A 13401-nucleotide genomic window follows, 5' to 3' on the forward strand; every position below is an offset into this window, starting at 1 on the left:
CTCCCCTTCTATCCCCGCAGGCTTCCCTCCGGCGGCTCCCCTTCTATCCCCGCAGGCTTCCCTCCGGCGGCTCCCCTTCTATCCCCGCAGGCTTCCCTCCGGCGGCTCCTCTTCTACCCCCGCAGGCTTCCCTCCAGCGGCTCCTCTGCTCCCCGCAGGCTTCCCTCCGGCGGCTCCTCTGCTCCCGCAGGCTTCCCTCCGGCGGCTCCTCTGCTCCCGCAGGCTTCCCTCCGGCGGCTCCTCTGCTCCCCGCAGGCTGCCCTCCGGCGGCTCCTCTGCTCCCCGCAGGCTTCCCTCCGGCGGCTCCTCTGCTCCCCGCAGGCTTCCCTCCGGCGGCTCCTCTGCTCCCCGCAGGCTTCCCTCCGGCGGCTACTCTTCTCTCTGCAGCGAGTGTGAGAGTGAGTGAGAGTGTGAGTTGTGAAATAGTGTGAGAGAGAGTGTGAGGGAGTGAGTCAGAGTGTGAGTGTAAGTGTGAGAGAGTGAGGGAGTGAGAGTCAGAGTGTGAGTGTGCGTGAGATGGTGAGAGTGAGAGAATTAGAGAGAGTGAGGGAGTGAGTCAGAGTGTAAGTGTGAGAGAGTGTGAGGGAGTGAGAGTGAGTGAGATAGTGAGTGAGAGTCAGAATGTGAGAGTGAGGATGTGAGTGTGCATGAAATAGTGAGAGTGAGTGAGTGTGAGGGCGTGAGTCAGAGTGTGAGAGTGAGTGTAAGTGTGAGCAAGATGTGAGAGAGTGTGAGGGAGTGAGTCAGAGTGTGAGAGTGAGAGAGAGTGTGTGTGAGAGCAGTGTCCAAGGGATCTTCCCCCTCCAGAGCTCCACTTCTCCCCGCGGCTGCCAGGCTTCCATCCGGGTGGCTGCTATACCGGTGTTCCAACACTTTAGCATACCCGACAAATGCTACTGAGCATGTTGGAACACCGGCTCCTCGGCCTGCTGGCGGCGGCGGCAGGTACGTGTCCTGTCCTCTTCCTCCAGCGGCTATGGGGCTCCACTTCTCCCCTGGTGGCTGCACAGGCTCCGGGCAGCGGCGGTGATGTGGGCAGCGGTGGTGATGTGGGCAGCGGCTGAGCGGCGGTCATGTGGGCAGCGGCGGAGCGGCGGTCATGTGGGCAGCGGCGGAGCGGCGGTCATGTGGGCAGCGGCGGAGCGGCGGTCATGTGGGCAGCGGCGGAGCGGCGGTCATGTGGGCAGCGGCGGAGCGGCGGTCATGTGGGCAGCGGCGGTCATGTGGGCAGCGGCGTGATGTGGGCAGCGGCGTGATGTGGGCAGCGGCGGAGAGGCGGTCATGTGGGCAGCGGCGTGATGTGGGCAGCGGCGGTCATGTGGGCAGCGGCGGAGCGGCGGTCATGTGGGCAGCGGCGGTCATGTGGGCGGCGGGCAGCGGCAGGCTTCCTCCAGCTCCTCTTCCCATGGTGGCTGTGACTGACACCTGTGGCGACTAGTATAGACGTCACATGCGGTGTCAGCCAACCAGGGAAGAGGACAGATGTGGGTGGGGAAGCAAGGAAGGGGTGGGTGGGTTAGAAGGAGGGGAAATGGGTGAATATATTATAGATAGGAGAGCGCCGGCAAGCAAAAGTCCGGCGATGGCGAAATAAATGTCCAGTAATGCAATACCCCCAAACAATACCTGCAGACATATTTTTTAAAATTTTGAATACAGCATAAGAATCTATATTGCACAAAGGACTCAGACCAGTTGCTGTTGAAATTTGATTTTTATGGTGACAATACCGCTTTAAGAGAAGCCGCAACACTCCCTCCTCCCCTTCCCCTCTACAACTATTGTTCAGTTCTCATCCATCAGTTTCTCTGTAAATTCCATTATGTGAAATAGTAACCATTCAGCTAACATTCCCATAACTGACTGCAAACAAAACTGTTTTTGTGCAAAGTGTATACAGAGGGGCAGAGAATAAAAAAAACCAATAGTGACAAATAATACATTTATTCTGTGCTACATACAGACAAGACACACAACAACAATATGTACATGAGCCAATAATACACGGACCGATCTCTTCTCTCCCAGCTGGACTTGGAGAGGACGAGGCTCCCGACCTGATCACCGAATCTGCAGAGAGTAAATACACAGCACAGTAAGAATCTCATCATAATATACCCACCATGGCACAATGTGGCCACTACGGATGATCAGTGACATGCAAATAATTCTACTTGCATTAAAATATAACATTTTATGCAGCTTGAACTTGGACCAATAACAATTGACAGCACGTTATTGGGATTTATACAAAAAATACTGTAATGAAAATGACATAAATAAAATTGCTAATTTTTTACAATATTCATTTATAAATTATTTAGTAAAAGTGTTCAGTGCCCATTGTAAAATCTTTCCTCTCCCTGATTTACATTCTGACAGTTATCACTGGAGGTGACATCTTTAGTTCTGCCAGGTGATCTGTACGGAATGTTCGTACCAGAGTTCTATGCACAGAGGGAGAGGTTTCTGACTGAAGTTTGACTAGATGAGCTGCATGCTTGTTTCAGATGAGTGATGCAGACAAGACTGCCAGGCAACCACTATTGTTTAACAGGAAATAAATACAACAGCCTCCATATTCCTCTCACATCAGGTGTCCTTTAACCACTTGGCATCCAGACCTTGTTTCCCCCTTATGGACCAGAGCAGTTGTGCCATTTTAGCTATGTCCTTATTTAATCAGCAATAACGTTAGCCCTACTTATGACACCTAAATGAAATATATAAATTTTTTCAAGACTAACTAGGCTTTCATTGTATGGTATTTTTTCCCTTGAATAATTTTGTTTTCTATGCATTTTAATAGGGAAAAAATAGAAAGCATTTTTCAGTTTTACCAATTCCAGTTGAAAAATAAAAAGCACTATTGTAAAAAACACATTTCGTTTGGCTATTTCTACGGTTTATCACAAAACTTAAATTACATTCCTGTCACAATTTATGGTGAAGCTATTTGATTCTGAAATAATGCTAGTCTGTTTTTCACTATGAACTGAGAAAATTAAAGTATTTTTAATGGTAAAAATTAATCTTATTGGCTCAGGAAACATATATTCCCTTTCAGCAGATAGTGCCAGAGGTTTTGCCCAGGAGCAAGCCCAATCCTGCACAGCACTGCTTCTGCTACAAGATGTATATCTACATCCTTGTGGCTTAGATGAAGTCACAGAGGACTTAGATATACTGTAGTGGTGGAAAAAGTGGTTAAAGGAATAAGATGGGAACTCTGCTCACTGTGCAAATTATCAGCACTGCTGTCAGCAAGAAAGTCTGAGCTGTCAGATTATACTATGTAGTGTTCCCCAACCCTGTCCTCAAGGCCCACCAACAGTGCATGTTTTGTGGCAGTCCACAGAGGTAGTAAATCAGCTCTGCTGAGACACTAACTACCCAACCTGTGAATGTTTGTGGTTTTCTGCAAAACATGTACTGTTGGTGGGCCTTGAGGACAGGGTTGGGGAACTCTGAGTATAAGGGACAGCTACATAGGCAAAAAAAAAAAAAAAGTGCTTTAACTCTGGGACAAACGCATGTACGGATTTGAAGTTTTACAGTTTGGCCCCTTTAAAGCTGCACTTACTGTATACTTGTCCCACTTTTTCTCCGGGTCGTACGGCTCCCATCGGCTGGCCGGGAATATGTGCTTGTTCTTCTCATACCAGCTCCGGAGAACGACCTTCCCAGCGTGAGACTGAGAGGAGGAGACAGGATAGACTCAGCAAATGTGCAGGAGAAAGACAAGATTACCACTACAGCTGCATGTGATCTCACATCAGCCAACCAGAAGATAAGGCGGGAACCAGGCTCAAAGAGGGAGGGGCAAAAACAACTAACAGGGAAAGGTGTAACAGAAATGGTTAAAGGGACTCCGAGCAGTGCACAAACTATGGAAAGATGCATATCATTTTAAAGCTCTGTTTCTCCTCTTTCCAACGATATATAAACCGCCGCCCTACGCCTTTTAGTTATCGCTATTTTCGCGACTGAAATGGCCGCGGCCGCAATTTAAATCGCGAAAATAAAGAAAACTAAAAGGCGTAGGGCAACGATTTAGGTGTCGCCAGAAAGAGGAGGAAGAGAGCTTTAAAATGATATCCATCTTTCCACAGTTACATTGTATTACACAGGCCGACTTTTTCTGCTGAATGGAGCTGCTGACACTGGGGAAAGTGTCGTCCTGTGTAATACAAGTAACTATGGAAAGATGGATATCATTTTAAAGCTCTCTTTCTCCTCTTTCTGGTGACCCCTAAATCGTCGCTCTACGCCTTTTGGTTTTCTTTATTTTCGCGATTGAAATCGCGGCCGCGGCAATTTCAATAGCGAAAACTAAAAGGCGTAGGGCGGCGGTTTATATATCATTGGAAAGAGGAGAAAGAGAGCTTTAAAATGATATGCATCTTTCCATAGTTTCTGCACTGCTCGGAGTCCCTTTAATGAGAGGTTGATCATTCCAGCTTGCATGCACATCTAATGCAGTTTGTATGCCAGGTGGAATTGGTCAGGAGGGTAGCAAAAGCTGCATTTGATTGGCCCTATCACAAGCAGCCCACAATTCAGAATAGATTTGTATGCAAGGTAGAATGATTGGCCATCTATAGTAAAAACAATTCTGCTCAGTGTCCAGGCATTGGGTACTCAATACTGAGACTTGTCAACAGGCTAATAACTAGTACTAAGGTTATTAAAGAGAACCTGAGGCGGGTTAATAAATCCAAAAAAGGGACAGAGGCATGTTCCCATCTGCAGGACATGCCGTGTGCCCTGATCGCGGCTGTTTTACCCCCTGCGCCCCACCAGAATCTGGTGACCTTGATAATGTCTATAAACTATGGGGAAGGGGCTTCCCACTGCAGTCTAAAAAATGACTGCAAAAAGCCCCTTCCCTGTCTAGTGTCAGCTTTTGCTGATTATCAGAAAAGGCTGACACTAGGGGGAGCCGTGCAGAAGAGAACAGGTCTGCAGGAACCATGGATTAGGGGAGCCAAGCTGCAGACGCTGCTAATTATACACAAGGGAGTGAGAGGGGGGGGGGGGGACGACCCTGGAACATGGTCATACCAGGTTTAGTATTTTTTTTTTTTTTTTTTTGCTCTCTAAACCTTGGTTCGACTTATATTCTGGAGCGCCTTATATGCTGAAAAATATGGTACTTAATTATATATTTATACTGTCTGCTTCCCACTATGTTTTTAGTGTTTGGGGTTCTTTGTGTGCGTTTGTGTAAAAAAAAAAAAAAAAAAGTGTTAATTTGATTACCATAATATACTTGAGTGGCGAGGTACCTTTTCGAGGACCGGTCTGTTTTCTTATGATTTTGAGGTTATTAATCTTCATTCTGAACCGTGCCTGGAGCACATATAGTAATCAGGTCTTCCCTGATCTGAATGCCTGCTCTGAGGGTTGTGATCTAAATGTCTGCTCTGAGGGTCGTGATCTGAATGCCTGCTCTGAGGGTCGTGATCTGAATGCCTGCTCTGAGGGTTGTGATCTGAATGGATGCGATGTGAACTCTAAATTTTAGCCAAGAAACTGGCACAACATGATGTCAAGATAGCAGGTGCCATAGCTGTGAGATGCAAGGTGTACTTTCAAATAGAGAGATTTGTAATACATAAAAACAAAACAAATACCGATGTAGAGGGAAGGCACTGCATCCCATTCCCTCGCTCCTCCTCTGTCCCCGATGAAGTTCTGCGCCTTCAGGACTTCTCAGCAGTGTTTGAATGAACTTGTGTTCCCGAGTGGACCTGCATGTGGTCAGTACGGATCCACCCGTCTTCAGCAGCATTCAGGGACACAAGTACTTCCACAGACTGCCTAAGGAGGACAGAAGTAGTATTCCACCAAGCTGGTTGAAGAACTTCACAGGGGGCAGCAGTGGACAGAGAGCACGGAGTGAGGACTGAGAAGGATCTATGGGACGATCTTCTTCTTAAGGTGCGTACACACCCCTTGATTATATTTCGCCTGTCGGTGAATGGGACTCAATCCCCTAGTGCAACATCGCTGACCAGCCTTTACAGACGCGTGTCAGCTATGTAGCCGACGACACATTATGTTGCTATGCAGCAGGAGGACAATGGAGTGGCACATGCGTGATATCCCACGGTGGAGCAGCACAGACAATGCTATCAGCTAACATGGGGGCGAGTTGGGGACCACCGTACACGCGCCTGACTTAACTCAGCTAACAACCACATCAATCGACAATCAGCACCTGACACTCAACCCGCGAGTGATCCACCACAAGGATGTACCCAACCCAAGAGACGCCGAACCTCCTACCAATCCCATTGTTTGTTTCGCTTACCCACGTGACGTCACCCATGCATCACTCATTGTCCCCCCCACATAGTAACATAGCATGTTGTCAGCTACACAGCTGACACGTGTGCATTCCGGCCCAGCGATGTCACCCAAGGGGATCAGATGCTGATCAACGGGCGACATCAGTTGACATTGTGTATGGGCCCTTAGTCAGGCGTGTGTAGGGGCCTTTTAGGTAAGTATCTAAGTCTTGTTTTAGGCAACTTCAGATTTACAATGTATTCAAAAGCTTCTATACAATACAAGGAAGTTAAACATTCTATTTATGGTGTAGATCCTATGCAAAGATATAAGATCAGTTTCCTCACTTCATCTTTCTCCACAGTGGCATCGCTCAACAACCGGACATCTTCATGTACATCGAAGTTAAACAGAGGACCTGAAACACGAGGAGAGGGATTACTTAATCACCATCATGGCTCGGTACCTGTGACACCTAAACTGATAAACAAAATGCCTAAACAGGTGCAGCGACTTGTCTGCCAGGCTGACAGCATGCTGGAATGTTTTTATGAATTGTGTCATTTATTCGGTCCGGCTCACCACCGAGCGCGCTCTATTTCTGGCAGGCTCAAGTATCATGGGGACAACCTCTATAAGGGAACCCAATCGGCTGGAATTGCTGGGTCTCACCAAGCCAAGATGGGACTCGAGGAGTTCATAGCAGTGCAGAGGCAGAAGGTGACTGCGGCGCACGGCAGAGTGCTGGTGTAAGGAGCATTGGTGGAGTACTACAGCCACGATCCTGTTTGGCATATCTGCATGGATAAGGAGCTTGTCGGTGCATGAGGGATAACACGTGCACGTGCAGGGGCCCCTGCAGAGAGGTATCAATATCCTGAACTTCGGGTTTAAGCTGCCAGAGATGTGAGTAATAAGCAAGGCTCATATGACTTTACCTCTATGCTGCGGATTGCTTTGCTCTGCTTTCGCTTGCTTTACTACGCAGATAGGGAGAATTTTTTTCGTCAACGGACTTGTGGACTGGCACTATTATTGTGGATTAACCTACGCCTTCCTATTTGACAACCTTAGGGATTTATGTTCATCTCTGATATATGCAGTTTAGGAATTAATTTTCCTCCTCTGAAGTTTTGGAGAATTCTTGCAGTCTCTATGGGCCCGTGTGCATGTGGAATGTTTGGTGGTGTGTCTGGCTGACGGTGTGATGCAGCTATTGTACAACAGCGCTGTTTTTTAAATATGTTGTGTTCTGACACAGCTTTTACGTTTTGGTAAGTCACTAAGAGAAAATAATAAAAAGAACCCTTACATTTTTTCACGTCAAGTTTGTCACGTTTTAATTGTCTGATTACAATTGTGGCGTTTGGGTAAAAATTACTCAGTGAAGGATAGTGTAATGGGTGATTAATGGTCAAAAATGTCCCTCTCCCTTAGTCCCTAATGTTACTGGAAGGCTCTATAGGACAGACCCAGAGTCCTCCCCCTCCTTATGCAAGCATTTTTTTTTAATTACACTTCAAACTCCCTTTAAGAAGTACAAAGCTAGTGAGGTTGGTGCTACAAATTGAAAGGTCTATGATCTATATAATAGGATGCAAGGTAGTTAAAAATGACCGATATTTCCTGATCACGTTGCAATCAGGGAATAACAGATGACAAATTTTACAAATTAAACATTTTGGCTAGGTGAACACATAGCAGACACGCTAGCGTTGCATACATCAATGTTACTCGATGCACTGCATCAAACGCACATAATGAAGCGCAATGCATTGCGATTTGTATGCGCTTTTGATGCTTTTAAATAAATAAAGATTTCTGATGTATTTCTGCTTCCTGTTGTCTTCCTAGTGATTTTCATAAATGTAAAAACGCATACAAAATGCATATGCGTTTTACATATGCGAACCGCAAATGCATTAAAACGCACGCAAAACGCATCTGCCTTAAACACAAACTCACCAAAACCGCACATAACATGACATAAAATGCAGCCTTTCACATTATGTTATGTGCGCGCCCAGCCAGCCATATAGCACAGTTTATTCCTCGAAGCAGATAGTTTGAGGGCCGCACAGATCGCAGTGTTAGTGTTATGCATGTGTAGAGGGAGAGCTTGAGGTTTGGTGATCAAAAAATATTGGCAAATATTAGCAATACCCTACTATCGGAATTGGCCATTAATCAACAGTAGAATATTGGTGATTTACCAATATCTTAGGAGCAGCTATCCCCAGTGCCAACCTCACCGCATCTCCATTTTTTTTTTTACATTTGGCTTTGTGCCTAGCTTAAGTCCGGAACCTTATGTAGTTGGTTACATTTTTTTTGGAAATTTAGGCTTCATTAACAAATGTGCTAGTCAACCCATCAGTATTCAGGAAAACTATTTAGGACAGATTCACACTGGGGTGCTTTTTTCCCCATGATCAGCACTTTGCTGATCGCTGGCCATCAGCAAAGTGCTGCTACAATGGGATTACTCTCACTGCTGTGATTGCGGCGTGTTGCGCAGATCGCAAACAAGCTGCATTTGGGCGTTGAATGCCCAGGTTATAGCCAAATCCCAGAAGATGATAAAAAGCAGTGAAAGGACAGTGCAGACAGCGTTAGGAGTAATGGGGGTGGTGTTAGGCGTAGGTAGTGGTAGCTTAGTGTTAGGAATTGGTAATGGGGTAGTGTTAGGCGTAGGTCAATGTTAGGAGTGGGTAATGAGGACAGTGTTAGGTGTAGGTAGTGGTAGGTCAGTGTTAGGAGTGAGTAATGAGGACAGTGTTAGGTGTAGGCAGTGGTAGGTTAGTGTTAGGAGTAGGTTATGGAGGTAGTGTTAAGCGTAGGCAGCGAGAGAGTGTTAGGAGTGGGTAGAGGGAGGATTATCATGAGAAAGTGGTTAGGTAAAAGGTTAATAGAATACTAGTAAATTAACAGACATTCTACTATCACAATTATCCAGCGATTTCTACTAGTAAACGCTACTGTAGTTTCTGTAATTACGAGTAACTACACTACATTGTATTACTGTGCTCTTTTGTTAAACAGTTATAGATGAAATGTTTTAGTATTCTATAATTATGTAACAAAATATTCTGATATTGGGATAGTGCTCCCTAGTTACACATTTTTTAGTTAATTATATTTAGAATCTTTGAACAGAAAATTAAAAGGCAGCAGCTACCACTTAATGAGCTTACAGTTAATTAAAAACAAAAAGAAAGGCTCAGTTTTCTGACACATTCAATCACATTTATTAAAGGACAACTGAACTGAGTGGGATGTGGAGGCTGACATTTATTTCCTTTTAAACAATGCGCATTGCCTGGCACTACTGCTGATCCTCTACCTCTAACACTCTTACCCATAGACCCTAAACAAGCATGCAGAACAGGTGTTCGATTTAAGTCTGACTGGAATACATGCATGCTTGGAAGAACAAAGAGAAATCGAGAGCCCAATATGGTGTAATATTGTTAAGTTGGTTGTGGTTTAACCTTCCTGGCGGTAAGCCCGAGCTGAGCTCGGGCTATGCCGCCGGAAGGTACCGCTCAGGCCCCGCTGGGCAGATTTGCATAATTTTTTTTTTTTTTGCTACACGCAGCTAGCACTTTGCTAGCTGTGTGTGCAATCCGATCGCCGCCGCTACCTGCCGATCCGCCGCTATCCGTCGCATGCAGCCGCCCCCCCAGACCCCGTGCGCTGCCTGGCCAATCAGTGCCAGGCAGCGCTGTGGGGTGGATCGGAGTCCCCTTTGACGTCGATGACATCATCCCGCCCGTCGCCATGCACTTGAAGTGGTTGCCTATGTGTAACCCATGTTTGTGAGTATATCTAAGATTTTTTGCTTTAACCCTCCTGGCGGTTTAGTAAAATCCGCCAGGGGGCAGCAGACGTTTAAAAAAAAAAAAAAAAAAAAATTCTCATGTAGCGAGACAAGGTCTCGCTACATTATAGCCGCTGCTCAGCGGCATCCCCCCAGCCCCAAAGAACGGGATCTCTGTCTACAGAGGCGCTCACTTCTGCATTTAGACCTATTGAGTTATACTCCTGTTTGCCTGATGAAGCGGGACCACACCCGCAAAACCCATTGCACTAAGTGGAGTTGAATAATAAAAAGATTTTTTGTATTGCTATATTGTGACTCAATTGAGTTTTTTTATATGGTCGAGGGAGGTAAGTCCACCTAAACATCCCCCTGTTTTAGACTGTTTTTAAACGTTTTTATTCTACTCTGGCGCCTCTGTACACCAAGCCTTGCTGAAATCTGGAATACATGCATGCTTGTTTCATGTGTGATTCAGACACTACTGACCAGAAATATCAGCAGAACGGCAAGTAAAGTAGTATTGCTTAAATGGAAATGAATATGGCAGCCTCCACGTGTCATCACGCCAGTGGGTGAGAGAGTCCTGCACATGCGCGGTTCAATAGTAGAGAACCGCCCATGCGCAGGACTCTCACGCCGGACGGCGTGAGTACACTCATCAAGAAGAGGGAAGCAGACCGGACAACTTCAGACCAAAGTCGTCTGATAATGGGCCCGCCAGGAGGACACCAGGGGTCCTCGCGGCCTACAGTGGGCTGGAGGAAGCCCCAGGTAAGTGGAAATGTCATTTTTATGGAGTGCTCGGTGTCCCTTTAAACTACTTGTTGTTTCTTTTTGCCAGATAATTACCTTTGAGTGACGTCACTTGTTTCTGTGCACTGACTTTAATTTAGCCTGTGTACGGACCCCAACAGTGTAAAAAAAGTTATTTACTCACCACTTTTGCCTCTGGCTTTTGTAACAATGAAATCGTAAAAGCTGTGATGCTGGAGGGGAAAAGTACAACGGGTTAAAAGTGAGGTACAACGCAACATGGCAGCAACAGTCTAAAACATAAGTTAAGGAGACTCTGAAGTCTCCAAAAAAATGAGGTTTTTACTTTAAAAACCTCATTAACGTTATTGCCCCTCTTAAATCGCCGCATCCTGAAAATACCCTAAATCACCCCAAACTCTCTGGGGTACATTGCGGGCTCCTTCCGCATAGAGGCAGAGCATTTGGCTGCAGCTCTGCCTCCATACGTGTCCATCAGCGCGGATCGCCGCCTCTCCCTCTCAGTCTTCCTTCACTGAGAGGGGCGGGGAAGAGGCGGAGATACGCGCTGATTGACGCGCATAGAGGCGCCATCAAAATCCACGACCAAGAAAGTCGTGGATATTGCCGGGCGAGTTAGGGGTGATTTAGGGTGTTTTCAGCCACGCGGATGCAGCGATTTAAGAGGGGCAATAATGTTAATGAGGTTTTTAAAGTAAAAACCTCATTTTTTGGAGACTTCAGAGTCTCTTTAAGGGAAGAATACATCATACAGTTTAATAGAACACACCATACAGTTCAAAAAATTAGATGTTGGATCTCATAAAACATCAAAACTTATTAAAATAGGCTGCCTCCTCAATTAAAGTGGTCTGAAACTCTGACATAACATTCAATAAAAATGTGTTTTCCTTTTGATTACCCACACAGTTATATTTGCTTCTGCGCACAGGTAATATTGTCTGTCTACAAATTACAAAAGTGTAGTTTATGTACCCTGAAAGCTGCCATTGCATTTTATTCCAGCTGCTTTTTATTATATATTACAATCTTCTAGTGAGCTGTTTTGAACTGTGTGTATGCTTAACCCTTCTGGCAGTAACCCCAACCTACAATCGGGGTAGCCGCCGCAGGGGATTTCTCTGCCCGGGGAGGTTTTTTTTTAAATAAAAATGGTTTTATCCGTTGTAGCTAGCAGTTCGCTAGCTACCTGTGACCCCCCAAGTCCATCCGCTCTCTACCTATACCCCCCCCCCCCCCGATTGCCACCGCTATATGTACCCCCCCCAGGGATCCTGCGATGGTGCAGGCTCTCCAATCAGTGCCAGGCTTTGCTATGGGGAGGATCGGGATTGCGTGTGACTTCAGGTCGTCGATGACAGACGTCATGTCTGATCATCGCCATAGCGACGACTGAAGCACATTGGGGAGGCTGCGGCTCTTGCGGGATCGCTGCTAGGTAAAGTATAGCGGTGGCGATTGGGGGTGATCAGAAGCGTGCGGGGGGACTTGGAGAACAACAAATTTAATGTAAAGAATCCCTCCCGCAGACGCAGCCTCAGAAACTGCGTACCGACAGGAGGGTTAAAGCACAGAGAGCTGCTCAGAGTGCTTTCAGTTGTTACACTCAATGGGACTACATTGGAATGTAAACAAAGATACTGTTAACTCCAGTCTGGATGCAGATTTAAAGCGGAATAGCCTTTCCATAGCAGGACAAAGTGCTGTGCTTAACTGATTGAATGATGTTCTGCTACGATTTTTATTTGTGATAGTAGCGTTAAAAGCTGTAAGGAATCTTTTAGAGCAAAGTAGTAATGCTGGGTTTCAGACCACTATAACCTGTTCTGTACCAGCAGTCTCTGCCCCCTTAACCTCCTTGCTGGTTCAATTCCTCCGGCAAGGAGGCAGCGCTGGAGGTTTTTTTTAGTTTTTTTTTTTTTTTAAATCATGTAGCGAGCCGAGGGCTCGCTACATGATAGCCGCTGAGCGGCGGCATCCCCCCACCCACTCCGATCGCCTTCGGCGATCAGAGTATGCAGGAAATCCCGTTGAGAACGGGATTTCCTGCAGGGCTTCCCCGGTCGCCATGGCGACGGGGCGGGTTGGGACGTCATAGGGAATCCCGATCCGCCCCTCAACGCTGCCTGGAATTGATTGGCCAGGCAGCGCAGGGCTCTGAGGCGGGGGGGAGCGGCTCGGCGGCGAGCGGAAGTTACAAGCAGCTAGCAAAGTGCTAGCTGCTTGTAACAAAAAAAAAAAAATATGCAAATCGGCCCAGCGGGGCCTGAGCAATCCTCCTGCGCAGGTTACCCCGAACTGAGTTCGGGATAACCGGCAAGGAGGTTAAAGGGACTCAGAAAGGAGCCTTTTTTTTTTTTTTTTTTACTTACCCGGGCTTCCTCCAACCCTATAAGCATGGATGTGTCCCTTGCCGTCCTCCTGCGATGTCCTGTTCAGCCGCAGTGAGCCCCGGTAAGCGGCTCAGTGACGTCAGCTGCGGACCTTCTGTGCAAGCGCAGAAGGCCCGG

At 46.7% G+C, this 13401-nt stretch overlaps 1 protein-coding gene across 1 annotated transcript in view; it reads right to left on the reverse strand.

Annotated features, from left to right (window-relative positions):
- Positions 1-1928: 1928 nt before the first annotated feature.
- The window catches only part of FAM50A (family with sequence similarity 50 member A), a 42902-nt gene continuing 31429 nt past the window's right edge, over positions 1929-13401 (reverse strand). Inside the window, exons 10-13 of the mRNA XM_068248811.1 lie at positions 11055-11103; positions 6642-6712; positions 3584-3694; positions 1929-2070 (exon numbers count right to left, since the gene is read on the reverse strand). Coding sequence (XP_068104912.1) covers positions 2062-2070; positions 3584-3694; positions 6642-6712; positions 11055-11103 — 240 coding nt within the window. The 3' untranslated portion in view covers positions 1929-2061. The remainder of the gene's footprint in view (positions 2071-3583; positions 3695-6641; positions 6713-11054; positions 11104-13401) is intronic.

Source organism: Hyperolius riggenbachi, chromosome 8 (genome assembly GCF_040937935.1).
Source record: "Hyperolius riggenbachi isolate aHypRig1 chromosome 8, aHypRig1.pri, whole genome shotgun sequence".
Lineage (NCBI taxonomy): Eukaryota > Metazoa > Chordata > Amphibia > Anura > Hyperoliidae > Hyperolius > Hyperolius riggenbachi.